General features: G+C 39.3%; 1 protein-coding gene across 1 annotated transcript; it reads left to right on the top strand.

Annotated features, from left to right (window-relative positions):
- Positions 1 to 320: 320 nt before the first annotated feature.
- Positions 321 to 27,676, top strand: LOC149021534 (uncharacterized). Its single transcript, XM_089149748.1, has 10 exons — positions 321 to 769; positions 3,649 to 3,692; positions 6,085 to 6,211; positions 9,821 to 9,947; positions 16,938 to 17,533; positions 23,486 to 23,813; positions 23,974 to 24,259; positions 24,513 to 24,605; positions 24,741 to 25,175; positions 26,809 to 27,676. The coding sequence occupies exons 1-10, from the start codon at positions 595 to 597 to the stop codon at positions 27,145 to 27,147; spliced, it is 2,550 nt and encodes an 849-aa protein (XP_089005874.1). The 5' UTR covers positions 321 to 594; the 3' UTR covers positions 27,148 to 27,676.
- The last annotated feature ends 196 nt before the right edge of the window (positions 27,677 to 27,872 follow it).

The following is a 27,872-nucleotide window of genomic DNA, read 5'->3' as shown; positions in this document are numbered from 1 at the left end:
TTTGTTTGACATGTAAGTGCATTACTGTGCCAGTAGAGCGGTGGATGTTTTTCCTCTCTAGCTAGTCAAAACGTAAGGTCCCACCTAATTTGTGCGGTAGAAGTGGTGGGACCAAGGAGAGGCGACCTCGCCTCATCTAGAGCCTCTTGTATTAATAGAAGCCAGAAGGGCTCCCGTGCAAAAGGTAAAAGTGAAAACCGTAAGAGCAGGGGTGAAGGTAGATTAAGCCTTTAAAGGCAAGGGTATTTTCATAATTTCACTTCCTAAAGAAGATAAAGCAGCTAGAGTTTTTTCTAAGCTCATATTAGTCGTCGGTTAAAACGATTTCAAAACCCTTGCTCCTCGAACTTTCATCCCTTTTTCCCTCTCTATCATCTCTCCTCTCCTCCTCAGTTTTGTTGGCGGGTTTTTTTGGAGAGATGCAAAGCAAGCCCAAGGGTTTGTTGTTTCGACTGGAGACTTGAAAGATCGTCTCCTTTAATCTCTTCATCTTCTTCATTCCTCATTCGCATCCGGTTGAGGTTTTGATTTTGCTTCCTTTGGCTTCATCTTCTCTTTCTGGTCTTTAATCCATTTCCTCTTCTCCTTACGGAGATGGTCTCCGGTTCGCGGTACGACGGCGGAACTCAAATACTCCCTGCTCGCGTCCGGAGGACCATTGAATCAATAAAAGAAATCGTCGGTAATCATTCCGACGCCGATATCTATGTCATGCTCAAGGAAAGTAATATGGATCCTAACGAGACGACACAAAAATTGTTGAGTCAAGGTTAGCTTCTGCAAAAGCTTATTTCTTCTCTCCCAGAATTATTGTTAGCACTTTATTTTTTATTCTTAGTATTCTTTCAAATTTATGATAGTCATTGTGTTTTAGTTGAAGTGTGTGTGTGTGTGTTTTTTTTTTTTTTTTTTAACAATAATAATTGGAATGATACTGATAACTTAACCAAGGGTAGTACTTGAAAGATGATGCCTTGTTACCGTTTTCGGGTGATCCTTTTTGTGTTTCTTTATCTGCTTGATGCTGAAGCTTGCGTGTCTGCGTTTAACGAACTATGACAATGTCAGTGGTTTTTTGTTCCCCTTCAGGAAACTTGAATTGTAAGTATTAAATACTCTGTTGAGTTGGAATATGGATACTTCTTTACCTAATTTTATTTAGAGTTAAATACTTGATAGTGTGGTGGTTATGTTTTACATATGCCAAAAATTATGTTTCAATTTAATGTGCTGCAGTAATGCAAGTATGCAACTAGGTTATGAGAATTCTTTGGCACCAGTGTACGAGTGTCCGATGAGTTACACTATCTATGTTATAATTCTAATTGCATATATGCTTGAATTGGGATTTCATTTTAGAATATGAGGAATTGGTACAGGCCATATTATACTAGAGCCGTCATTAGGTATTTCTTATATTAGACTTATATAGCTATTCCTCACTGGTATGTCCAATGCTTTTATTGGATGTACTTATAAAATTTGGTGATTACCACATCCTTCATTTCAGCTTAATGGAGGTGGGGCTTGTTGGATTGCAAATAGGGCACTTTAGTCAATAACTTTTATCGGTTGTCTATATTGTCTAGCTCCCTTGTAACTTCATCACTGGGACATATAAGTGTTGTGCATTCATTGGTAACGGGGAAATTACCAAGTCTTGATGAAAACCCAGATTTTGGGTTAAGGGTAGTATATGAATTTCCCTAAATCCGAGGGCTGTCCAGGAATTTCCAGCAAGAGAGAATGGTTATCCTAGTGTTTATAGGGTATTTTATTGTTCTAAAACCCTGCTGTAATGTGAACTCAGATATGAATTTTAACAAATCAGAAAACTAGGGTTTTTTTTTTTTGGGGGGTGGGGGTGGGGGATTTGGCTGAGTGGAAGAAGGCCTGCATTTGCTGTCCTATAATTTCAAAACTTGTTTTCACTGGTCTGGAATGCAGGATATATGGTCAGAGGTTGAACTCGGTTCAAATTTCAGAAGCTTTAAAATAGGTTGGAGAAATTTCTGAATTTCTTCTGTTTCTCAGATTTCTGCCAAAAAACAGGGAGCCGAATGAGTGAGGGGGGGGGGTCAAGGGGGACTTGCAGGGGCTGGGCAGGTCGAGGAAAGGGATTATTAGGGTTGCAGGAGGATGGGGAGGGTGTCTAGAGGTCTGAAACAGGAAGGAGAAAGGGCTGTGATGTCTGCAGGGGTTAGGGAAGGGTGTTTCAGATGTGCACAGGGCAGGGGATAAGTGTGATTAGTCTAGGGGACGTGAGGGAGGATAGGAGAGTGGCTGTACCTACAGGGGAAGTGAGGGAGAGGGAGTTGTGATGGGGTGCGGGTTGCTTCCTAAGGGCTGTGCAGAAGGGAAAAAGGTCAGGGAGGGGGTGCAATTGAAAGAGGAGGCAGGGTAGGGGTGGAGGAGATCCTGTACTTGGCTGCTGTTGGAATGACAGAGGGGGGGGGGGGGGGGGATTGCAATTAGCTTAGGCTTGGACAAGCTACCCGTGACCCGTGGTTGTTACCATGTAATGGGGTGGGGGGGTGTGGGGTGGTGGTGGTGGTGGGGGGGGGGGGGGGGGGTGTGGTTTTTTTTTTTTTTTTTTTTTTTATATGGTGGTTTTGTGGTGGATGTGTGAAGGGGTGAAAAAATGCCCCCCCCCCCCCCCCCCCCCCCCCCCCCCCGGCCCGCGGGGCCCCCCCCCCCCCCCCCCCCCCCCCCCCCCCCCCCCCCCCCCCCCCCCCCGCCCCCGCGACAACTATGGCTTGAAGCTTGCTGGAATGAAGAAGAAGAAGAAGCTGAACTTGAACAAACTTTACTCAACCAGGACCCCCTCAACTAGGAAACCCTGATCCTCAAACTTAATCAACTTTGTTAATCATAAAAAACTGAAGAATTACAAAGACTACTTTGCTATTTATAGGCTATAGCCTTTACAAAGAAAGGGGAATTTGACTCAAACTCAACTAAGACTTAGAGGCCAACTTAGCTACCAGCTAAAGTAAAAGATTTCTTCTTGAAATAAAAGACTGACTTATCTACGAGAGTCCTCTTTAGGGAACGACTCCCTACCTAAATAAACCACAACCACTTAAGTTATGATCAAAGGCAAACTCCTAAAAGATGGGAACCCTTCTTGTAAAAGAGTCCTATCTTATTCACAACTTAACTAGTGGAAAGCCACCTCAAACCCAACTTAAATAAGAATTAAAATGGACTGGACTCTTTCATAACTCACAAAATACTAACTCGAATAAACCTTGGAAGGGTTCGACCAGCTTGTTTGGTGGTTCTTGGGGCCCACTTGGGGATTCGCAAGGGGTTCTGTGTGATCACATCAAGTCTACTTCACAAGTCCAGGATGAACTGGATTAGGTGGGTCTGTTGAGTCTTGACAATATGCACCACTCCATATTTTGATTTAGTAAATGCATCTGATGCTTTTCAACTTTTTCCAGAGCGGGTTATCCATTGGTTCAGAATTATGTCACCTTGAATTTTGTTGGTTGATGCTCCTGATTCAAGTAGAATTCTTTCCTTATTGTATGGTTTTCTTTTACTACATGGTTCTGTTGTACAATCTAAACATTTGTAAGTGTTAAATCACTTTCTTCTACTGAGGTTGTATCACACCTTATTTGTGCTTTCTTTGTTCAGATCCATTTCACGAGGTTAAGCGGAGAAGAGACAAGAAGAAAGAGGTATAACAGAGCACTAAGTAGTCTATGTTGAATTGCCGATGTTCGTCTTTAATAATGAACATGTTAATAATCGACATCTATATTTTTGCTTCTTACCTTGCTGTTACTGCTACTTTGTGCTGTCTGTTGCTTGTTCTTTCTTGCTTGCAATATCAAATGGTTGTTTTGTTCTCACGTATGGGAATCGCAGTTGTGTGGGATCGATGGACGACTGCCTGAGGGGTGGCTTAGTTTAGCTGTTCAGGTTTGTGGTTGCTTGGTTCTTGTGTTAAGATTTGTGGCAGCTACCGCTACAGGTTAAGGTTGCAAAATAGATGGGCTATTACTTGTGTGTCGGTCTTGCAATGAGATTCTTCATGTAGCATAAGATTGAAGAGCTTCAACTGAGGGCCAGCAGCAAGATCTCTGAAGAACCACCTAAACGGTTATGGTTAGAAATGGTTTAATGTTATACCATGAGATTGAAATGTTAAAAGTTTGCTTTTGGTGTAGGTTGGTTTAAATGGTTGTCACTTGGAACAGTGCTCGTTATTAATCTGGTGGGTTAAGATGGGTGTCTCAACTAGGGTTTTGGGTGATCTGTTTTGGTCAAGATTTTGGAGGCTCTATAAAGTAATTGATGTAGAATCAAGGTCTGAATAGAAGAGAACCATGACACCAGGACCAAGTGGAGCAGCAATGAACCAGGCTAGCTTAATGTGACCCATTCAGTCCAGATGGTCTTACAGAAGGGCAAGAAAAGTCAAAACACTGTTCATGTGAAAGATTTTATTTTCCCATTTTCAGGAATTTCCTTAGAAGATTTGTGGGCCCAGGACAAGATTACATGAAAACTTTATTCGTGGGAAATTTTTAAGCTTAGCTTGGCTTCTATTTTAGTTATTTATGCATGTGGCTGAATTATAAAGCCTGATAGTTTCTAACTCTAGTTGGTTTCTGTTTCCCTCGGGATTATATTGTCATTAGTCACTAGGTTAATAGTTTTATTTTTGTTTCAGAAAGTTCTTATTTGTTGTAAAGCTTTACCCAAGCTATAAGTTAGCCCTTTCATTGCAATAGAAGATTAGACTTTTGAAGAAATTGATTTGTGGCCTAGTAGACTCTGTTATGGAGTAGAATCCATGTTCAACAACTGAGCTAGCTGTTGGTGAGAACCAGGGTGATGTAGCCCATCCAATACCCTCTTTCATCTATCGATCCTTCTTATCATTACTATATTGTTCTTTTCTTTTGAAGGATAGAAAAAAAAAGTGCTGGTGTTTTAACTTTGTCTTCATTACTGTATTGATCCTAGTTGCCGTCAATACAGTAGTATGGTTATTGCCCTTGCTTTATAATGTACTTGTTTTCACATGTATCAAGTATTTTATTGGCTATGAGTATTGTAACTTCATTCCACTTGTTGTGCTGGAACATACTTGTGGTGTTCTGCTCTACCCCTTGTCTTGCGGCCTTCCTATTTATTTTCCATTTATTTAATTTGACGGTTATTGGTGTCATGATAGAGTTGATCCACCTCATAGTTACACGACTTATATTGCTCTTCTCAATGAGATATTCTAAAATTCAATTTGTTTTTCTTTTTCCTTTCCTTCTCCCTCAGTCTATCTTGTTTTCATGCCTCCTAGTTTTCGTCCACTTCTTTAGTTCGAACTTCAAACCTTGTGATGTTATGAAGGGATTTAGCTAGTTTCATCACTTCATGGGTGGCAAGGCGACCAAAGCAGCTGGGGCTCCGCCTAGGCGATTAGGCTACAAATTGGCTTTTAGGCAGCAATAAGGTGACTAAAGCCGTTGGGTCAAAATTTTTCAATGCAACTACTTTTCAATAATAAGCTAAACAAACATTCAATAATCACATTCATCCAAAAAAAGAAGAAGCAAAGCATTCAAGAATCATAATTGTGAAAAATTATCCAGAAAAAACACAAACATAAGCTCATCTCATCAAGCATCATTACAATGACTAGATACTATATCAAATTATAGGTGTGAAATTGAAAGTAGTAATTTTGCATTTTTACTCACCTCTATGATAGTGTGATGCCAAATAAGTGCCTAGGTGAAAAAACTGTAAAAAAACTGCACGTCAATTAAGCGGTTCAATCGCCTTGCCGCCTAGGCACACCTAGGTAGACGCTTTGACAACCATGGCCAGCTCACAGTTATGCATCTTATCTAGTTGGTTCTTTGTTCTTATTTCTGAGTACGCAGGAAAGTAAAATTTTTTCTAGTTAGTCTAAGCATGTGAAGGTGGCTTGGTATTTCCGGCAGTTCCCACATTTTGTCATGGTGTTCCTCTTGTACTTCAATATGGATATGGTATATTTAAATGGAGTTTGCTCAGAAAATGTAACATTTCTCTCACAAATGTATCTACTTGTGGCTTCAGAACACAGTATATAGAAATTCTTCGGAGCAAGGAAGACATACTGATCATGCCGGGCAGGAGATTAAATCTCAGTCATTTCGAGATCGACGCATTCGTAGGGGAGGTTATGCTGGGAATTCTGTGCCGGGTAACTGAGAACCTTGGCAATTTCTTTGCTTATGTGCTTTAGCTTCATCCCTACTCTGTTTGACACAGCTACTTGTTATCTTGCCATTTTATTGTTTTTGCTTGGTGATGGAAGAGATCCATCAGCATAGTCATGAATGCTAGAATTTTATGCAAGTACTAACGTATGTCAGTTAAGCTTTCCTTCTTCTTCTTGCTAAAATTCTTAATTTTATACAATATCAGTACATTTCACATGCCACACAAGATTTGCTACCATAGATTCTTTCTGGTTTTTATTTTGGAAACCCCCCCAGTGCATTGTAAATTTCTTCCTATGATTTCACATGTACATAAACATCATTCTTTTCTCTCTCCCCTTTTTTGCCTTTTATTTATTTATTATTATTTTTTAACTTCTAAAAGAGAATCCTATTAATTAAATTCTCTATGTTTATGGTAGGTGAGTTTTTTGATGCAGTTTGGCTGTCTAAAAGCAGTTTAGTTGTAGGTGATAGCAGCATAAATCATGGATATGTATTAGGTTGTTTTAATTTTTAGTTAGCTTATTATCTGTTTTGATTAAATTCTTATTTGAAGCTGTAAATGCTATAGGAAAGCTGAAGTTACTGTTCACATGAACAGTAATTCTAGTTCCAATAGAGTCGTAGTGTTAGTGGTATTTATGTCTGTCAATGTATCTATCTATCTATCTATATATATATATATATATATATATATATATATATATATATATATATATATATATATATATATATATATATATTAATGTAGTTTTTCAGTTGAGCCCATGATTGTATGAAGGAAAGTTTCATTTTGAGCACTGCGGCTATGTGAGTTAGGTTTACTAATTTTCCGTTGCCCCCCAAGGAATGGAATATTGGCGAAATGTATGGCGATATTTTGCCGTTTCAGAAGGGGGCAAACTGAAACAGGGCGCGAAATGATATTATCAATAAATTGCCGAAATATCGCGAGAAATCGCCAATTTATTGATTTCTTGTGATATTTTGGTGACTTGTCGCTATATATCCTTGCAACTGGGGCAAAGACTTGTTAGCTAATCAATTCCTTGCCGAATTAGCATTACCTTTGCAACTAATCTGGCTTTGTACTTCTCAACTCTTCCCCTTTTTTGGCAAATTTCTGCTTAAATTTTCTTTGTTGTACAGAACTTTTCCTTCCTATTTCTTGCATTTTTGCTCTATTTTGCTTCGACCTTGGACATTGATGCATTGTGTACGAAGAACAAAAAATTCATGGAACTCTAATAAACAGGAAATTGTTATTCAAAAGTGAGAATCTCCTTACAAGATAACGTGTATATATAGCTAAGAAACCCCAAACATATTAGGAAAATAAAACAAAGATTAAAAGACTCGAAATTAGAAACCCAAGTCTAACTAGGAAACTAGACGATGGAATTTGGCAGTTAAAACAGCACATGCTGGGTAAATCTGAGTAGGGACGATGTAAAGCTTTCCAAGCCATTTATTTTGATATGCTGTGGGTCCCGTAACTCCTCCCGGATAAAAATTACGGCCGTTTGAAGATTGACCATAAAACTAGGCATGTGCTGATCAAGAATTTCAGTGTAGGTGATGGTTTAAGCCTTAGTAGCACTCCCAGTGTGTTTATTGGCATCAAATTAGGCTAGACACCAAATTTCGGCCCAAAATGACCTAACCCCTTGAAACCAGGGGGCGAAATTACTACCGAAACCTGGCGAAATATTGGCGAAATTCACTGTTTGTCAGTTTCACCGATATTTCGCGCCTTGGTTGCCCGTCCATCAGTTTCATTAGATTCCTCTAAGCTACCTAATTTGATCCCATTGAAGAACCGACTAGGGTGCTGGAATTTCTTTAAGGATCAGTTCAAGTATTCGAGTGGTTGGCTGTTCTTCTTCAGTAATGATATTTAACTTTTTCAAAAAACCTATTTCTACCCGCATCCAATCTGAGTCGTTTCAAACTTGAAACAATCCCTTATTAAATTATTCCACACACAGAGTCCAAGTGTTAAGCAAAAGAGATCACCCAAATCCCTAATTGAGATTCCCCAAAACTCTAACCATTTCAGCCCGCCAATGTTAATAATGATTCCCTTAGATGAACCATAGAAGAATGCTTCTGCAATCTTAGACTTGTTATGCTTCTCGACTGAACTTTTTATATTCATGTCCACCGAAAGTTAGTAACCTTTATCACCATCAGCATTTATACTCTCTAGATTGCTTCAATAGTTCACTGACACCTTTTGGTGTAATAAACTGCACACCCCTTTGAAAGAATGAATATGAAAAGAAAGGGTTGGGTGCAGAAACCGACTGTGACAAAGATCTCTGGTTTTATTTTCATTTTGCTTGAATTTTTATTGTAAAAGAGAAGAGAGTACAATGAAACTGATGTATATGCAAAGGTGTCTTGTCAATTGGGTTCGGTTTGTGTACTTGGTTCCTATTTACATAGTAGCGTAATTAGATACTTGATCAGAAAAGAGATGAGTTAACTTATATGTATGAATCATCAAGACGTGGGAGAACTTCTCAATCTGTAAAATCATATCCCACTAGTGATTACATTTGCTGTTTATAGCTCAAGGTCAAGACTCATAGCTTCATTCCGAACTCGTTTGAGATCCTAGTTATGGAGCTTATTTTCTTAAATTACTACAGAAATGACAACAGTCTGTTGGCACAGTCAGCAGACATGTAGGACCTAATAGCCTATAGGCCCAATAAGATGATTGCAACTTCTGGCCTCCATTTTCCCCAACAGTAACCTTAGATTGCTTCTGGTTCACTTTATGGTTGCATGGGTTCTGGCCGCTCCTAAAATTTGAACTTTGATGGACATTAGGGTAACTGAGGCCAGCCAGGTGTTCATGTTGCAGTTTGGAGTCTGTGTGGAGACATTATGTGGCATATTTGGGTCTGATTGGATAGAGAAACACTCTTTAAGCAGATAATAAATTTCTTTTATGCTCTGGGTCTTATTTTCATGTATTCTTTGGTTATGTCTGTCAAAAGGGACTTAGCTAACAAAGGGTGTGTGCTTTCCACTACAGAGGCCTTATAGCTTAGATGACAAGATCAACTTATATCATAAATAAAGCACAATTAAAGCCTAATGTTATTAGAACAATTGTAAGGAAGGGGTTGAATCCATGAGGAACTAGAAGGCTATATAGAATAAGATGATGTGGAAGTAATTTTAAAATCAATGTTTTAGAATCAAACTAAATTAACAACTAATTGAGAAAAGTGCAAACTGATGAGAAAAACAGCCTGCAGGTTATGGGTCCTTGTTATGGCGGCACATACTTCAGTTCACTACGACAACAAGCCTAATGCATTCACTTATCGTGCCTTTCCCTTGGTGTAGGGTATTTCTGCTGTCATGTTTCTTGTTCTCTTTAATTCTTTTTGTTGTTTGGACAACCTTTTTTCTTCACTCAGTGAAATAATCGTTATTGAGTTATAGAACAGTCTCTCTACTGAAATGTTGTCTCATCTTAAAGTGCTGAGCCCTGTCCTTTTCTAACTTTACTAGTTGTATTATTTGTTTGAATCTTTCCCTATTAATGGATAACATTTTGCTGGATGCAGGAATTAGCCAAGAGTTTCGAATTGTGAGAGACAATAGAGTGAATCAAACTACAAGCTGGGAAGTAAAACATGCACCCCTTCAGTCGACAACTGCCACCAATGAGCAAGTAACCCAGACTGAGAAAAGGTTTGCTCTATGTTATCTCAGATATTAGTTATATTACTTCTTATTCTATATGCCTAAGAAATTGGCTTATTGGATGTATCATTGCTGAAGGCTGATGCATGTATGACTGACTTGCTTTTTAACGTAACTCTGTTTACTCGAACAAAGTACTGTAAGGCTGTATGGGATTCATGACCATATCCTAGTCCTTTGATAGCCCATTATTTGGTGGTTCTTATTAAAGAGGGTCTTAACAGATCTAACCCAGTGCTAGTGATAATTTCCAGCTGCTCAGTGATTCCTCTGTAGAAAACTGATCCCAGAATTGGTTTTTGAGCATTCCAGGATTAAACAACACCTGGTTGTTCGGGTTGGTCAAGTTCTATCGAGATTCCGACCAATCTGGTGTGCGCTCGTGTGTATACAGTTTTCTTTTTGACTCGCATTTATTTTTATCTCGGTCCAGATATCACCAAGATCTTGGTGAATTCTCTGACTCTGGAGAATAAAAAGTGGTTGCTATGAAGTAGCTTACAACTGAATTGTTAACTTCCTATAGAATCTAGTTGTTCCATACTTCAAAATATGGACTCCTACAAAATAAAAATAACAAGCTGAAATGAGAAGTTAATAGGGTTTTATAGAACTCAGCCTCCTAAACAGATATGGATACTCAAAAGGAATGAAACAGAATTAGAAACTATTGGCTTTATGTATTTAATAACTAAGAATCTATTACCTGAAGTAGGAGCTAAATTAATAGAGCTTCTAATAGAATGTTTCTCTGACATTTAAGCTTCACACCAGCTTTGTAAGAGCCCACTGCCCCTGTTCATGTGATTGGTACCATGGTGGGAGATCTCGCCACTAAGAAAAGGCGAGATCTCAACCGAGATCTCTGTCGAGATCTACCAAAAAAATGGCGTAGTCTCGGTGGCCCATCTCGGTGGGTTTTAGGGCTTTGGTTGGGCTGAAACTTGGTATTTAGCCTATTTAAGGCCTTTTGAACACATTGGTGGCCTTGATTTGTGAGAAAATAACCCTAACTATGTCTCCTAACTCCTAAGTCGACCCTATGTGTAAAACCGAAATTCTGTGAAATGCAAGGTTAGAGTCTTAGAGACAACATGTAATGTAAAGATATCAAGTAATTTAAGTTAATGAGTTATGAGTTATCATTTATCAACTATCAAGTATCAAGTATCAAATACAATAACATTACACATCAAGTATTCAAGTCAACAAGTGATCAAAGTTCAAACTATCAAAGATTCAAAGTAATAAATTGTTAAATGTCTTCAAAATTTTACAACCATAAGAATTAAGAAGATTACAACTTACAATTTACATGACTAAGACTAAGAATTAGAAGATTACAACTTACAACTTACAAGACTAAGACTAAGAGTATCACTCATCATTTGCAATTGATTCTGAACGGTGGCCACATATGACTTCCAAGTCAATCCATTACTGTAGTATGTCACATATCGGTTTATATGGAACTAATATGTCTCCATGTCAGAATACTGGAGGAATAGCACTCTGGGATAATCGTCAATCGTGGGTGGGTGAAAGAGCCATTGTTGTTGAGTATGTGGGTAGGGGTTTCTAAACCAGTCAGTTAACAACCCACCTTCACTCCCATATGTGTACTCTCTAGGTACAGGGTCTTGAAGAATACTATGACCTCCATAAGAAGAATACCCACTGTAATCGACCCGGTGCTTGTGATCCCCGTATTGGTACCTCGATGACAGGCAAGTGTCCAAACTCTGCTGTTGTGAATCACTCTGACCATGATCTAGGCTCATGCTTCCCATGTTCAATTCAAGATCATGCATGCTCGCATCATCATTTGTTTGCCCCTGCCCCTGGTTTGATATGCTCTTCCTACTCCTAGCATAAGTCCGAGAGATAGGGGAACTGTGGCTCGCATGTGTCGGATGACTCGGACCTAGTGGAGGTGACTCCCTTTGTTGACCCTGACTTCCACCAGAAACACGACCAGCCTGACTGCCTCCATGACTCGAACTCAATGGCTGACTTGGGCCACTTGGCCCTCTGGTATCATTGGCATCATCTGAATCCCCACTACTAGTTGTCACCTCAATTGTTTCAAGTCGACTAGGTGGCTCCACAAATGGTACAGTTGGTCCTTCTGATGCCGCTACAGCAGCTTGACCCTCATCAGAAGATATGTGCTCAGCCACAACATCTGAGCCCATAGCAGCAGCAATGGTAGGATTCGGCTGCCCTCCTGGCCCATCCAGCACTGGGCCACCTCGATCCCTAACCCACTGATATATGACATCATCTTTCTCATCTTCTGCGGGGGGCTCGTGGAATATATCAGTCAACTCAATCGGTTCACAATTGTCGTCATCTATATCATCTTGTATGTGCCCTACTCTCAATCTCATGTTGTAATGCACATACACTAAGTCCTTGAGCCTCTTACTCCCCAATCTGTTTCATACCTTACTATGGATGAGCGAGAAGGTACTCCAGTTCCTCTCGCAACAAGAGAATGAGCAAGTCTGTGAGAGTACTTTAATTGCTATGTCCTTAAGATTTGGCGCAATTGTTCGATATAGCACCCACCAGTCAGCTGCATAACAAAAAATAAGAATGCATTAGGCAAGTAAATCTTTATATTTATATAACTTATCAGTTATCATTTATAGAGTTATAGACTTGTAGACTTAATGACTTATAGAGTAATGGACTATTTACCAGGATCATTTTTTTTGCCTAGTTGCAATTGCAGAAGGCTTTCCAAAACTCCCGAGGGCATCCCTGAACTCCCTGATCTGTACACCAATTCTTCAATTATTGTATTATGTATATGCTTAATGCACTAATGCAAGAAGTTGAAGAAACAATTGAATAAGTTCTCACCTCTCCATTAATTGTCCCTTGCATGACGGGATTTGACACAAGTTTCTCCACCACGTCTTGCACCGCATTCATCAACTTTACATCAAGGCCCAGATCATTCTTGTAATGGTACTTTGGGTTGAGGTAGTATGCTTGCATTGTGGAAATAAAAAATTTGGTTAGTGACTTAGTGATTTGGTTGTTTACTTGTTTATAAATTATAAGTTATAACTTATAACAAATAAAGAATGTAAATTAAAGTATACAACAGAAACTTAAAGACTTAAAAGTGACTCACCAGCCAAGTGCAAAGGATGCATCAAGTGCATCTCCCATCTATTATCGATGATCCTCTCGTAGGATTTGAAGGAGCTAGGGGCGTAGGCTCTAACCAACTCTTTCATTTGCTTGAGGGCAACATATATGTGGGGCATTGTGGGCTTCTTCTCCGAATCCACCATCCTTAAAACAAACACAATAGGTTCTATAATGCCCAGTGTCCTATTCAGCTGCCTCCAAAAGGAATCATCAGCAATGGTTTGTTGGGCTAGTACTGCATCAGGATAGCTAGATCCACGCCAACCAAACCACTCCTCACTTGCAAACATGTGCCGAAGACCCGCCACTTTCTTCTGGAAGCTTTTTAGAGCTACATAGTTGGTGGCAAATCTAGTCAATCTAGGTTTGACTAGATCACGCTTACAGTGGTTCCTCATCATCTTCAGCACATAACCATGGTTATAAATAAAATTACTTACACTTCTAGCCCTCTCAACCACAGTATTGATTGACTTTCTTTTCCCCAAGTCCTTCAACATACGATCAATTGAATGAGCTGCACATGGTGTCCAAAAGAGGTGGATTCTGCTGCTCTTCTTCCTCATCAACATCCACCAGCTTTTTTAAAGTTAGCACCATTATTTGTGACAATTTGGACAACATTCTTTGGCCTTACCTCGAGGACCACCTCCCTAAGAAGCTTGTAAAGGTATTCAAGCATTCAACATCTTTAATCTTATCTGAGGCATCCACTGACTTAAGGAATGATGTTTTTCCATTGCAGCTCGCCATGAAATTAGTGATGGACTGTCTAGTAGAATTAGTCCATCCATCAGCCATCACAGTAACACCATATGTACTCCATTTTTCCTTTAATGAACCAATTTATTCATCCACCTCCTGCTTTACCTTGGGTAAATATTTATTCATTACTTCCCAAGCTGTTGGGCCTTTAACCCCTACACCTGCCCTAGCAACTATATTGATCATCCCTTGATAGTATGGTGTTTTGGCTACATTGGCTGCAATGTTGTTGTAGAGCATGAATTTGCTGATTGCCAACCTAGCTTCCTCCTCCCTATTGCCTTCTCTACCTCCAGCAAACATATATGGAATGCTAATTTTATAGATGTCTTGTGGTTGAAGAGGGAGGGGTCTTAGTCAAATGTGGATTCATAATGTCTAGTCTTCCTCCTCTTTTCGGTCCTCTCAGTCTCAGTTCCCTGAAAACTATGTCTAGGTGGCATGGATGCCCCTGACCCCGAACCACCTGCTCCCCTTTTCTGTTCATATTGCCTCACACTCTCAACATGTAAGGACTTTTTGCTAGCTTCCATTGCAGCCTTCATCTGTCTCCATTCGGCTCATGACTCAACACCCATAACCCTCCTCCTCTCTTCATCGTCGCTTGACGACTCATCAACATCAAGAATAGGTCTAGATAGCACTGTATCCTCAAATTCCCTTTGCTTTTGTGCCATCTTGTCCTTTTTTTTTGTTTCCATCCCCTTAAAGTTGCTGCAATTGCTTTTTGCACTTCATAAGGAACCTTGGGACACTTGGAAACATCTTTGTAACCACCAGCCAAATGTTGCTTTAATTTGGTTGAACCACTAGAATTCAAAGTCTTGAGGCAATACTTGCATCGGGATTTCTTCTTGTCAGCAGTCAGTGGATCCCCATGTTGCCAAGCAATGTTTTGAGTCCCACTATTAGTGCCGCCACTCCCACTAGTTGCCATTTAAGACTCAAATATATAGCATTGAAAGTCTCAAATACATACATGAATGTTCCCAAATAATCATTAGAATAATATTTAGATACATAAAAACATGTAAAAACTATTTATAAAACAACAAAACACACACTTTGTTCTAAAATAATGTATCTACAGTGCTCAAACAAACATGTTTGTATTTTTAAAATAAACTACATAATATCAGCAACATTTAAAAAAAAAAGATAAAATTTAAAAAAATATTATTTTTTATAATTATTTTATGTAAAAATAATTTATAAAACAACAAAACACACACTTTGTTCTAAGATAACATATATTCAATGCTCAACAAGACTTGTTTGTATTTTTAAAATAAACTACATAATATAAGCATCATTTAAAAAAAAAAGATAATTTTTTAAAATAATTATTTTATTTAATTATTTAAATAAAAAATGCAGCAAGCATGATAATCAAAATATTAATACATGAGATTGTAGCCCTCTAAATGTAGTTTAACATAAATAATAATCACATTCATATCATAAGTATTTATTTGTAATCTTTAATTTTAATTTTTTAGATAATATATTTTTTAAATACGAAAATTCAAAATTTTTTTTTTTAATAACAGAAAATTAAATTTTTTTCCATGAAAGTGTAGATCAAAGCTTGATCATCAACATATACCTCCTGGCTGTCTCTGCACCCCTACCTCCTTTATCACTGAGCGGTCATTTAGGGGCCTTAGCTAGTGATCCGGGTTATTTCCCTCTCGACGATGAAGCTTATCCGCCATCGTCTCACTGGCCGACCTTGACCCCTTTTTTTTTGGGGGGGGGGTCATATCTAGTATTCAGAGTTTGCCTCGATTTGGTACCATACCACACTCGTACAATCATTGTAGAACCTTGTAGCGAGAGAAGGGCGAGAGAGAGGCGAGATATGCCTCTCTCGAGCGAGACAGGGGCTTTTCAAAACCCCTAAAGTGTTGAAAAAATGCCTGTTAGCGAGATCTCCCACCATGATTGGTACCACATATGCAGTGTCCCATAGTAACTTAAGGTGTGGTAGTAACCTTGTTTCCCCTGCTAAATTCTTTCTTGGTCCCTTCTCTTCTTCATGTTTCTATCTGGACTGGGGCTCCCAAATTTGATGCTCAATAAACCAACAGAAAACTGCCACATCATCAGACCAAGCTGTCTACCATAGCAGTTGAATTGCATGATTACAGTGGGCTGGTTTTGGGGTCTTGTTGCTGCAGAAGTTACACATGGACCTGTGATCTGGTCAGAGACGGACAAGGTTCTATTAGTATTAGCGTCTCACTGGATTTAGTCATCCAACACTACCAAATAAACTTGTGTTAATATGGGCGTCTTAGGGTTACTGATTGGCAGATTTTGTTTCTGTGTTTAGACTGATGCAGGTGTGATTGTTTATGGCTGCTGATAACATTTGTTCGGTTAGAATCTACAGGTAGTCAGAATATCATGGGAGGCATTTCAGAATTCAGATATTTCTTCATTTGCACTCTGTATTATGGTATGCTTTGCACTGTAGTGTCTGTTACTTGCTTGACAAGGGAGATAAAGAGAAGAAATAAAGCTGAAGCAACATACTAATAGAGAAAAGAAATTAAGCTGGAGTACTATACTATCTTGTATAATATTCTACACTATTTGTTCAAGACGGACCTGAGATACCAAAATTGCTGAAACATTGTTTTGTTTTCGTATGACTTTGCTTGGCTATTAAGGGGGTGTAAAATGCTGAATTGGCTAAAGTACTTAAAAGAAATGACCAATATAACCGATATTTCAACCATACAGTTCTTTTGTTCAGACTAAAGTTTATTCTGAAACAAGATTATGGAAATTTCCAAAACGTTTCATCTTTGCATTTTGAAGTACCATTAGCCGAAACTTTTGAGATTTTGACATTATGGTATCTAAGATCTAAAAGATACCCTGATATGATTTGATACATTATGGTATCTAAGATCTAAAAGATACCCTGATGATTTGATGTATGGAACTGAAGTTAAAATGATATTATTTTGTTTTCTGAATAAATGGCTCCAGTCTGCTCTGTTAAAATATGTAATGGCCATCCTCTCTTCTTATCTGCAGTTCACCGGTGATTGTGACAGATCCAAAACCCTCAGGTGCCAACAACTCAGAGTTCCAAGAGCCATCTCAAGCTTTAAAAGGGACATCTGATTCAGGCACTACACTTGCCCAAGCTGTTAATTCAAATGTCACTCATAGGAAGGAATTTTCTGGTGAGGCAGGGTCATCAATCCCAAACTCAGCACCACGAGTACAGGGATCCAGGACACATGATTCAAAATCTTACTCTGCAACATTAGCATCAAGCAACTCTGTAGTTGGAGTCTATTCCTCCTCCACAGACCCTGTTCATGTGCCTTCTCCAGACTCCAGATCTTCTGTTGCTGTTGGGGCCATCAGACGTGAAGTTGGGGTTGTAGGTGTTCGAAAACAGCCTTCTGAAAATTCTGTTAAACAACCATCTGGCACTAGCAGTTCTTTCTCAAGTCCACTTTTGGGGAAGGATCTTCCTGCATCTATGGTTTCAGTTCAGCCCTCTTCTGTTAATCAATCAAGTGCTTCTGAGTCTGTTATGTCTAGCATGGCAGTTGGCAGATCTTTTCTAAGCAACCAATATCATAGTAAACCATATCAACAAGTTGTTGGTCATCAAAAAGGTTCAACATTACTGCTTATAATTTATTTATGCTGGTCAGGCATTCTTGTCATGCTTTATTTTAATTTAGTGTGTCAACGAATCTCTTTGTCTTTTAGTTGGGGTGCTGGAATTGAGCCTTTTGATACCTGTGTCGATGTAGAACACCATGGTGTTGGTACAACTTGTGTTTAGTTTTATCAGATTACTTCGTGTCGTTGTTCTGGATGAGTGCAACCACTGGTCTGACTCCCTCCTAATGAAGAAAAGGAGAAGCAGAAGGCGATTCTGAATCTTTTGAACTGTGTTTGGGAGTTGAAGTCTAATATCAGTCTGGATCAAAGGAAATCCATCTATAATGTGTGTTTTTTTTGGGGGGTGGGGTGGAATATTTACTTGGTAGATTATCATTATTTAGGTATGGTTGGAATTCCAGATTATGAGGGGAAGGTCTTGGTGCAATGGTTGGTGGACCACAGTGGTGGCCTGAGTTCAAGGCATCAAAACAACCTCTCAGCAAAATTGTTGGGTAAGACTGTGTAGGAAAATTGCTCCTGTGGCCTCTGCTTGTGTGGATGCCTTCGGCACTGGCTGCACCTTGGAATTCCGTATTATGATAATACCATGTGCTTTTCATGTTTGTTGAAGTTGAAACATCTACCGTTCCGCAAAGATGCAGATCCTGTGATTCGAGGTTCATGTCAAGTTAATTATCTTGGATAAACATGAGCCTGTAAGTCTGTAACTGATATTTGGTTGTCTGGATTCTCTGAATCCAAACTCTGCCCTACAGAGTCATAGTATGGACCAGAGGCTCAAGCAATGCTGCTGATTTCAGTTCAATATTTAACTTACTTAAATTGTAAGTGTTTACATTGTGGTCTAGTTACTGTTAAGACCAATAATATTATTATGCCATCCGATATATCAATTTGTACTGTAAATATTATATATGCCTTTGACAAAGAGGATGGCATATCAAGACTCAGTAGACCCATGCTAAATGTGATAGAATATTTCAGTGGTTTTAAGTCTGTGATATATGTTTACTTTATGGAACTTTGTGTTATCGAAATATATTTTCCTGTTTATTTGACAAGATTCATTATTGTTGTTGTTGTTGTAACCTCAGCTAGTAAATATTGGTTTCATGATACATTCCTGAGTATGGTTGAGAATTATACAAAAGCCATACCACTTGGAAGTCGCTCGCATAAGGATTACCTTCCTTCCCCCCCCCCCCCCCCCCAACCTCTCTTGTTTGGTTGGGGGGGGTTACTTTTATGTTCATGTCTTCCTTTCCCCTTGAAGTCTTGTGATAAAGACTACGTGAGGGCCACCACATCATCTTTTAGTTGAAAGTACCTGGCCTTTTCTCATGAGCGACATCTCTTTCCTTTAATCTAGGTCCAAATTGCTGTCTGCTGCTTTCTTTCTTCCCTTTTTTTTGTGGTGTATTGGGGTGGGGGTGTTTGGGTGCTTGATGAGTGTCAACTGTATGCCAACTTATCATGGGAATGGGAACGAGGTACAAACTTTTTGACACCCACAGTAGCTTATTTCCTTCCGACGTAAAGGTTTGTAGACTGGCTTATTTCCAAGGGTTTGTGAGCGTTGACCGCCAAATATTCTTCTAATGTTAACAATTTAAAGGTGACGTACCCTCATGTGAATAAGGGCCTGAAAAGCCAAAATCCTTAGATGAATAGCAGTGAAATAAATTAGGATTGACTGAGTCACACTGCTGTTTAGGGCTAAAACAGAATTCTGAACTAAAATTGAGCTCTCAAAAGTAAGCCTCTTTATCTGATTTATAAAACTGAACTGAGCTCCTAATTGGATTCTTTGTTTCTGATAGGGATGTCAACGGTGCAGTTTGGGGCAGATTCGGGCTCAAAAACACCCAGCCCAAACATGGTCCGTTAGCAAAATAATGGTTTTGGGCCGGTTTCGGTTTGGTGCAGTTTGGGTTCGGGCTAACTAACGGTCTATACTCGGGTTGACTAACAGTTTATCTAACAATTTATGGTATGCAAGAAAAAAAACAAAAACAAATAGTTAAGCATCTTGCAACAAGAGCCAAAATTCTATGGAAAGCAAAATTTTTATTGATCAATTTCCTTTAAAAAATGAAAGTCATTCCACGTTTTAGAAATCTCACCCACCTTTTAGAAATCAAGAACCCATAGTAACATAGAAACTGCAAGCTTATTCCTCAAGCTCCACCATATAGTCCTCGTGAAACAAATCTTCAAACCAAAACCCTTTTAAATTCTAACTTGTGCTATGGCCTATGATTGATTGTCTTGAAATTGGGTTCTTGTTTTGTGAGAATGTTGAATTTTTTCCCTTCTATGAAATCTGTCTCTTTTTTTGGGTTGGTATTTAGTTTGATATGCAAAATAAATACCTTTGGATTGGATAAATATTTACTTAATTTAGACAAACTTGGTACATTCATACTTAATCCTTCTAATTGTCCCTTACAAGTAGTAGAATGATCTTTGAATTCATGCTCAATTTTTATAATAGTCTATACCAACTACCTAGTGGTAATATGATGATTCAAACAATATTTAATGTAAAACTATAAAACGGGTTATAACGGGTTGTGGTTTGGGTTCGGGTTGGTGCGGGCTTTGCCATCCTCAGCCCAAACACAGCCCATTAAGGTTCGGTTCAGGTTGGTTCGGGCTATAACGGGCCGGTGTGGTTCGGCTTTAACGGTTCGGACTACAAATTGACACCCCTAGTTTCTGACTTCTTGGTATAATAGATTGCTGACCTGAACTCCTCAAATTCTGTTCACAGGGGACTTGAATTGACCGTTGTTTAGGGTTTTAGAATTCTTGGGTGGTCTTTAGAATTACAGATTTAGGGTTAGGATGTTTAGGTTCTAGAAGGGAAACTAAGTACTTGTGAAACTAGGGTTTTGGATTACTGTTTCAGAATCAGGGTTTTAGGTTTGGGGATCTGGGGTAGCAGGGATTTAGGGTTGTAGTGGATGGGAAAGGTTTTGAGGCAGGAATCCAGTGTCAGTGTCTGTAGAGGGATTAGGGATCTGCAAGGGGGAAGAATTTTAATGGAGGGTTTAAGAAATATGAGTTCTAAGGTTCATGGAGAAGGGGAGGGGCCAAATGGGGTAGCATTTGCAGAAGCAGAAATTGAAAATAGGGGAAGGGTGAATTGAGCAAAGCGCACTGTTACTTAAATGTAACCAAGTTTGGTAATGGGCTGAGATGGAGATGGAATGATGCAGGCAGACTGCAAGCTGTCGGAGGAGGAGAAAACCTTCAGTTTGAAACCCTCAAATGCTTACTTGGTCACCTGTAGCTACCTTACTACTGAGGAGAAGCTCTACTAGGACGTTGCTTTTAGGCTGCAAAAATTCTAAAATTTGAGTAGTGTTACATGCATAGGCCTTCTATTTATACTCTAGTACTGAATTTGTAGTTGTACTCCAAATTCTAACTTGAATTTATGTAGGGTTCTTATCACTAACCTAAAAGGATTCCTTAACAGTCTATTTACTTACTGATAGACCTGACATAATCTAGACTGGTTTAATAATTAAAATACAGAAATTAAACTGTAATAAAATCCTGATTTCAAATATGCCCTGCTGGTATTGAATAGGTCTTCTGCATTTACCAAACTGCCTCTGAAGTAGTGGTCCTATGCTGGAGGGCAGCAAACCTAGGGCTTCCTTTGTGCCTTGGGACCTACAACAGAAGGGGCACAGGAGCACTAGTTTTAACACATTTGCAGGCGTTTGTCACATACTTGGGGTTCTCTTTGGCATTAGTGGTAGATTATAATCTCAGGCTGGTATCTGAGGGCATCGAGTTGATGCAGATGTAGGTGGATTATTTATTATTTTGTGGTTTTATTTTTAATTACATCTAGATTAAGAGAAAATTACATATATGACCTCTAGATTTGCATACAATTGCATCTACTACCCTAAAACTTACAAAATTACATCCAGTGCCCCTGGGACTAACACCCTTAATTTTGAAAAGAATGAATGATGTTACCCTCCTTGTATCTTATAAAAAAAACGGTCTGTAGGTTTAAAATCGGGTTATTGGAGCAGACCTTATGGTCAGGCTGCTGGTTGGTTTTATTTTCTTTGCCAAGATTAGAAAAAAAAATTTAAACATAGAAGTCAGATGGGGAATTTTCCCAGGGTCTTCCCTAATTGGACAAAGAAAACCAGAGAAAAAATTGATCAATTTTCTTTTCTTTTCTTCTTCGTGCTTTCAGAATTCCATGGAAATGTAGAAGGTTTGCCCTCTTGATATTTTACCCCTCTCTCTCTCTCTCTCTCTTTCTTACTTAAATGACAAAATCAAATCCCACATCCTAGGGGCTGGGACAAAACTTAAAGAAAACAATGGAATCACGATCTCTTCTACTGCAATAAAAGAATGGAATTGTATATCGTTAAAAAGGGCGAACCCGGTGCCAAAGGCTTCGGCACAAGCAGAGGCTAGGGGGCAATTCTCCTATGCAGCTTTACCTGAACATTTTTTGCTGAGAGGCTGTTTCGGTACCTTGACCTCAGGCTACAACTGTGGTCTACCGACCATTGCACCAAGGCCCGCTCCTTAATGGACTGATACCCTTAAACCTATAAAATGGTGGAGATACAGAAGGACAGAGGCTTCTGCTTCCTTTTGGTATGGTTTGATCGCAGGGGACCAGTAATGTCAGGTAGGAGCTGGCAAAGTAGATGAAGGCAATTCCCTTGTCATTGTCCACATCTATCTCACTAGATATACAAGGATTTAGAGGAATTTTTTTAGCATGAATCTTTCACTCATTTTTCTTTGTGTTTAAATCTTCTTTAAATTATGCAAGGCAATGTTGCAGAGCTGGATAGTCGTTGTTCTCTCTTATATCATTACAATGCAAAACCCACCAGATTCCCTGAACCACAAATTCCAAATTCAAAAGAGAAGAGGGAAAAAGAAAAAAGAACACTTACAGTTTATTTAAGAAGCCAAGTATTTCAATTGGGGGGGGGGGGGGAAGGGGGGATACAGCAGCTGCAATTTGTTTAAGAAACCTTCTGCTTTTTCCACTGGCTTTAGGTGCAGCAATTTGCGTAAGATAAAACTACTTTTGATCCTCAAAATGCAGCAACTTCAGCATTTTGTTTAAGAAACATTATAATCAAAGACAGCTAGATATTACCTCTAGTGTTCTCCATTGCAACACCTTGCAATCAACAGAAGCTGCTGCTTGAGCTTCTCATCAGCTGCTCTGATGGCACAATTACCCCAGGTGCCACTGATGTCTTGCTTAGTGTACCAAATCAGTGAGGGTAGTGGGTGGGGTTATAGGGGAGCAGGTGGAGGAAGAAGGGACATAGGGCAGGCTGATTGCAGATTGTGGGGAGGAAAATGTTAATTTGGCATGTTTATATTAGGGAGTTTGGTTTTTGGATTTTAAATATTTTGAGTGATGACATCATCACTTGACAGTAAAATGGAAACAGCAAAGGTATAGTGTTTGTCCTGGCAGTACTGGATGTAAACTTCAAAAATTTAGGGGTGGTAAATGTCATTGTGCGACTCCATAAGTAATTTGCTCTATTTTTTTTTGGGCAAATAATTTGCTCATATTTGGAAATAGGGTTCCTTATTTGTTCAACATGAAGTTTGAACTGTTTGGTCAGTCCTAATTTGCATGTGATAATCATTTTATGCAATTAGTTCATGCTTCATCGTTATTTAGTGATTTTAGTTGGTGTAGTATCTTACCTTTGCTTTTTTTATTGACTCCCTGTCTGCATCCTTTTTTTTTTCTTCATGTATTTTTAGCAGTTCCAACCTTAACTGGACTATTTGCCTTGGAGTGAAATGCAAAGTTTTCCCCTGCTTCTAAATTGTATAAATGACCATAGAAAATCTACTTGTATTCTAGGAATTTGGATGGCTGAGTCTTAATGCGAATTCCTTTAATGCAGCTCCCCAGCCAAACATGGAATGGAAACCAAAGTCCAGTAAAAAATCCAGTGCTGGATTAAATGAAACTGCTGCCCCGGTCTCTGCTCTGGCTGACAACTCTTCATCATTGAAGTCAGAAACAATTCACTTGCAGGAGAAGCTATCGCAAGTTAACATTTCTGATAGTCAGCATGTTATTATACCAGCACATCTTCGTGTGCCAGAGGCTCACCGCACAGAGCTGGCCTTTGGCAGCTTTGGGACAGGCTTTGATTCAACGATGAGCTTTTCATCTGGGATTCAAATTGTTGGGAGTGCAGAGGGATCAAATGGGGAAGCTTCGGTGAGGTTGGTTCTATATTGCTCTTTTTTATTTTTTATTTTTTTGTCATGATCTGTCTATCTTTGAAATTCTTGGCATTATAAATAATTTTTATAGCGTAATGTTTAAATTTGGAAAATGAGATCTAATTAGGCTTAAAAAAAATTCTGGCTATTTGAATGGCAGTGTACTGTCAACAGCCACGACAGCCTCTGGTGAAGATGCTTCAGATGGAAACCATGTAGAATTCGTGGATGACCAAGTTAGGAGTTCTAGCTCTCATTCTCCAGTATCCGTTGTGGCTTCTGAGCATGCATCACCTGATAAGCAAGAGTCAAGTCCTCCAACTTTGGAAAACTATGCTGATATTGGACTTGTTCGAAATGATAGCCCACCTTTTACTTCCATTGAGCGGCAGCAGCAGCAGCAGCAGCAGCAGCAGCAGTTTCATACTGGTTTGCCAAGTTTTTCGGTGAGTTCACTTCGGTTTTTAGTGGCAATTAAATGCTGTACTGTTAGACCTCTATTCTGTTGTTGTGGTTGGCCCTCAAAGTTATACTGGAGAAGTGGTGGTTGATATTCAGAGGTGAAACATCTGCTCTCAGGGATCAACTTATCCTTTGCTTTTGAAGCTTGACTGAATTGATTTTCATACAATTTATGGCAGTCTTCGTTTGGGTTCTTTTCTCGTTAATTGTTTTTCCTAATTCTGGTATTGTCATCAGGGATATGATATGCAGAGTGGTTATGATGTTCCATTTTTCAGACCGGCTATTGATGAAAATTTAAGGGGACAGGGTTTATCTTCTCTGCAGGAGGTATGGATCTTCTGTTCAAATTAGTGGCTGATAATCATGTGTTACCAAGTACTATTTTTTCTCTCTGCGATATTGTTGTGTATATGCAGTCTGTTCATTTTTCAACTTAAAATGATCAGGTCTTATGTTTTGCAGGGCTTGGGTTCGCAGATAGCCAATCGTGTTCCTGCATCGTCAGTGGCAATGGTACAACAGCAACCCATGACACAGTTGTATCCCCAGGTTCATGTTTCCCATTTTCCAAATTTTATGCCATACCGTCAAATCCTTTCTCCAGTGTATGTCCCACCAATGGCTGTGCCTGGCTATTCTAGTAATGCTGCCTATCCTCACCCCTCGAATGGCAACAGCTACCTGCTTATGCCAGGAGGGAGCTCTCAGCTGACTGCTGGTGGCTTAAAATATGGTTCCCAACAATATAAGCCTGTGCCTGCTGGTAGTCCCACAGCGTTCGGGAATTACACAGGTCTGGCTGGATATGCTCCAGGAGGAGTTGGGGGTGCAACTGGACTAGATGATTCTACCCGGATCAAATACAAAGAGGGCAATCTCTATGTTCCAAACCCACAGGTAATACTGTAGATGTATTTTAGTATATAACTTGGAGTATCTTAATATAGATTTATGTTCATTGGTTACTTTAACTAATAATGGTTTCATACACTTGAGATTATTGTAATATCTCTATACAATTGTTCTGCATTTACCTACCATACATACAATCTCGTTTGGCAAATTTGATGCTGGTGAAGATAAATTCTCTTGCTAGTAGGTCCTCAATGTGCACTTTCTGACTTGACAAAATTACGGTTTGTTAAATCATCTAGTTGTACATCTGGAATCTATTTGTGGTTTAAAGGATACTGTCATTTAACCTGTGGAAGTTGTTTTTCATTTTTGGGGTTGAGGGTGGGTGTGGTTAGAAGACCTGTATAAGTTTATCTTTAAGAACTAGAGGTGCTAAGTAAGGGTGATCAAGTTTATAAAGATAGTTATTCCAGAGTCTCATGACATCCTCTTCAAGATTATTCTTGAATGAACACAACCTTTTATGTTACTTCCATTATCACTACATCATCGTCATCACAATATTTTGTATCTTAAATCTTGTATGCTTGTATTTGTTTGTAGATAGTAGTTATTGGAGTCTATCAAAAATAAGAAGAAAAATAATTATAGGTAGGTTAAAATTGATATTTAAGATCTCTATTTTCTTTTCTTTTATTATCATTTTTTAACTCTATTGTAATGGTGGAGATCTGGGATATCATCATTACTCTATTTTCCTTTAGGGTGTGTTAGTTTGATGTAACTTCCGAGGGTTGGTCGCACTTTTTCTGGTTGGGTTGGCAAGAGAAATGAAATTTTGTATTATGCATTTTGTATTGGGTGGACTTAGTGGGAGAGAGGAAATGGGATGGATTATATTAGAAAGAAAGGATAGGAGAAGAGGGGTGGGAAAAAGAAGGTTGCCACTTCATTAGACAAACATTAGTGCACACAATGAGGATGAGAAAGGAAATAGGAGAAGAGGGGTGGGAAAAAGGAATTCGGATCATCACCCCGTCAGGGGAGCACAGACGATATTACCACCACAAAATTGGTGGGCCCCACAGGTAAAAATATAAAACAAAGAAAAAAATCCCATCACCCAACCCCTGGGCCCCCTTGTAATTTGTGGTGGTAAAGCCGTCGGGGAGCACAAAGTGCTCCCCCAATGGGTTGAGGATCCGGACTCAGAAAAAAGATGGGTGCCACTTCATCAGACAAACATTAGTGCACACAATGAGGTAATCCAGAAGTCTCCCCATCTAATGTAACTATCACATTTGTAGTAATTTGTGGTAACGATCACAGGTTTCATACGACTTCTATCCTTCCCCACCTTTCATCCATTCCACACCCCCCCCTTTCCACCCCCCTCTCTTTGGTGTTTCATCTATTATTTATGGTTTACAGTACACACTCCACGAGTAAAACAATCTTCAGTGTATTACTGTTTTCCTACTCGATTTATCGTTTTCTTTGGGTTCTTTTGTTTGTTCTTGGGGAGATTTAAAATGAAGGGGGTTTGTCAAGTCTTTAGAGGTGGGCAGTTCATTAGGCCTTCATTTATGTTTCATTTGACTGTGGATGGTGGTATCTTAATAATCCTAATCTCTATGGAAGAACCTAACGGTGCTATTTTTGGTTGATATGACAGGCGGAGACATCTGAAATATGGATTCAGACCCCAAGAGAGCTGCCTGGCATGCAATCAACCCCGTATTATAATGTACCTGGACAAGGTCCTCACACTGCATACTTGCCATCCCATTCAGGTCATGCTTCCTTCAATGCTGCTGCAGGTCAATCCGCACATGTGCAATATCCTGGTTTATATCATCCTTCACAACAAGCTGCTATGGCCAATCCTCACCACATGGTTCCAGGCATGGGCGGCAACGTTGGAGTGGGGATGGCTGCAGCCTCTCCTGGGGCACAAGTGGGAGCGTATCAACAACCTCAGCTTAGTCACCTCAACTGGACCACAAATTTCTGATAAGCGAGGCAATCTAATTCCCGTAATAAGGGATTGTTAATCATTGCTCCTTGTGAAATTGGAAGGATTTCCTATTTAATGCATTGCAAGTTCTTATGTAGCATTCATCAATGGCTAATTAAACATCACCCCGAGTACAATGTTCTGTTCTAATCTCTCTTTAGTACAAGCCCTCATGTTCAGTAACTCTGTACCTCTGGATAAGAACACTGTAGTGTACAGTATGAGCTCCAGCCTACGAATATTATGAAGCAAACTAATTAAGGATGATATACAGGAGATAAAAGGAAATTGATAAGAAAAATTTATTGTCACCGTGTGGCTGTTCCGCTGGTGGGAATGTATCCAATAAATGACAGTTATCCACAGGTTTCTCCAAACACTGGCTTATTGAGTTTGTATACCAGAGTGCCTGCTCTGGTCTCTGCATTCTCCTAGGACTTGGGGGTTTCTTGGGTCATTGATGTTTCTTTTATTTCTGCCTTCCAATTTGGGGGTGGTCAGCACACTAAATTGACAAATGTGGCAGCAGAACTGTGGAGCCCTAAACGCATTACCCATTTGGAAGCCCCAAATCTTTCTACTGGAAAAAAAAAAAAAACCCCCAAGTCGAAGTCTCACTCTCACAAACTCATTAATTAAGCACAATGTCGATTCTTTTGAAAATGAAAATCATACGTGTATGATCTCAATCTCAGAGAGGATTCTTACCCACCCACTAAAGC

Source organism: Hakea prostrata, chromosome 3, assembly GCF_041222555.1.
Source record: "Hakea prostrata isolate BN-2017 chromosome 3, UWA_Hpros_2, whole genome shotgun sequence".
NCBI classification, from domain to species: domain Eukaryota; kingdom Viridiplantae; phylum Streptophyta; class Magnoliopsida; order Proteales; family Proteaceae; genus Hakea; species Hakea prostrata.
Note: the sequence above shows the minus strand (reverse complement) of the source record. Positions and strands in the feature narration are given on the sequence as shown.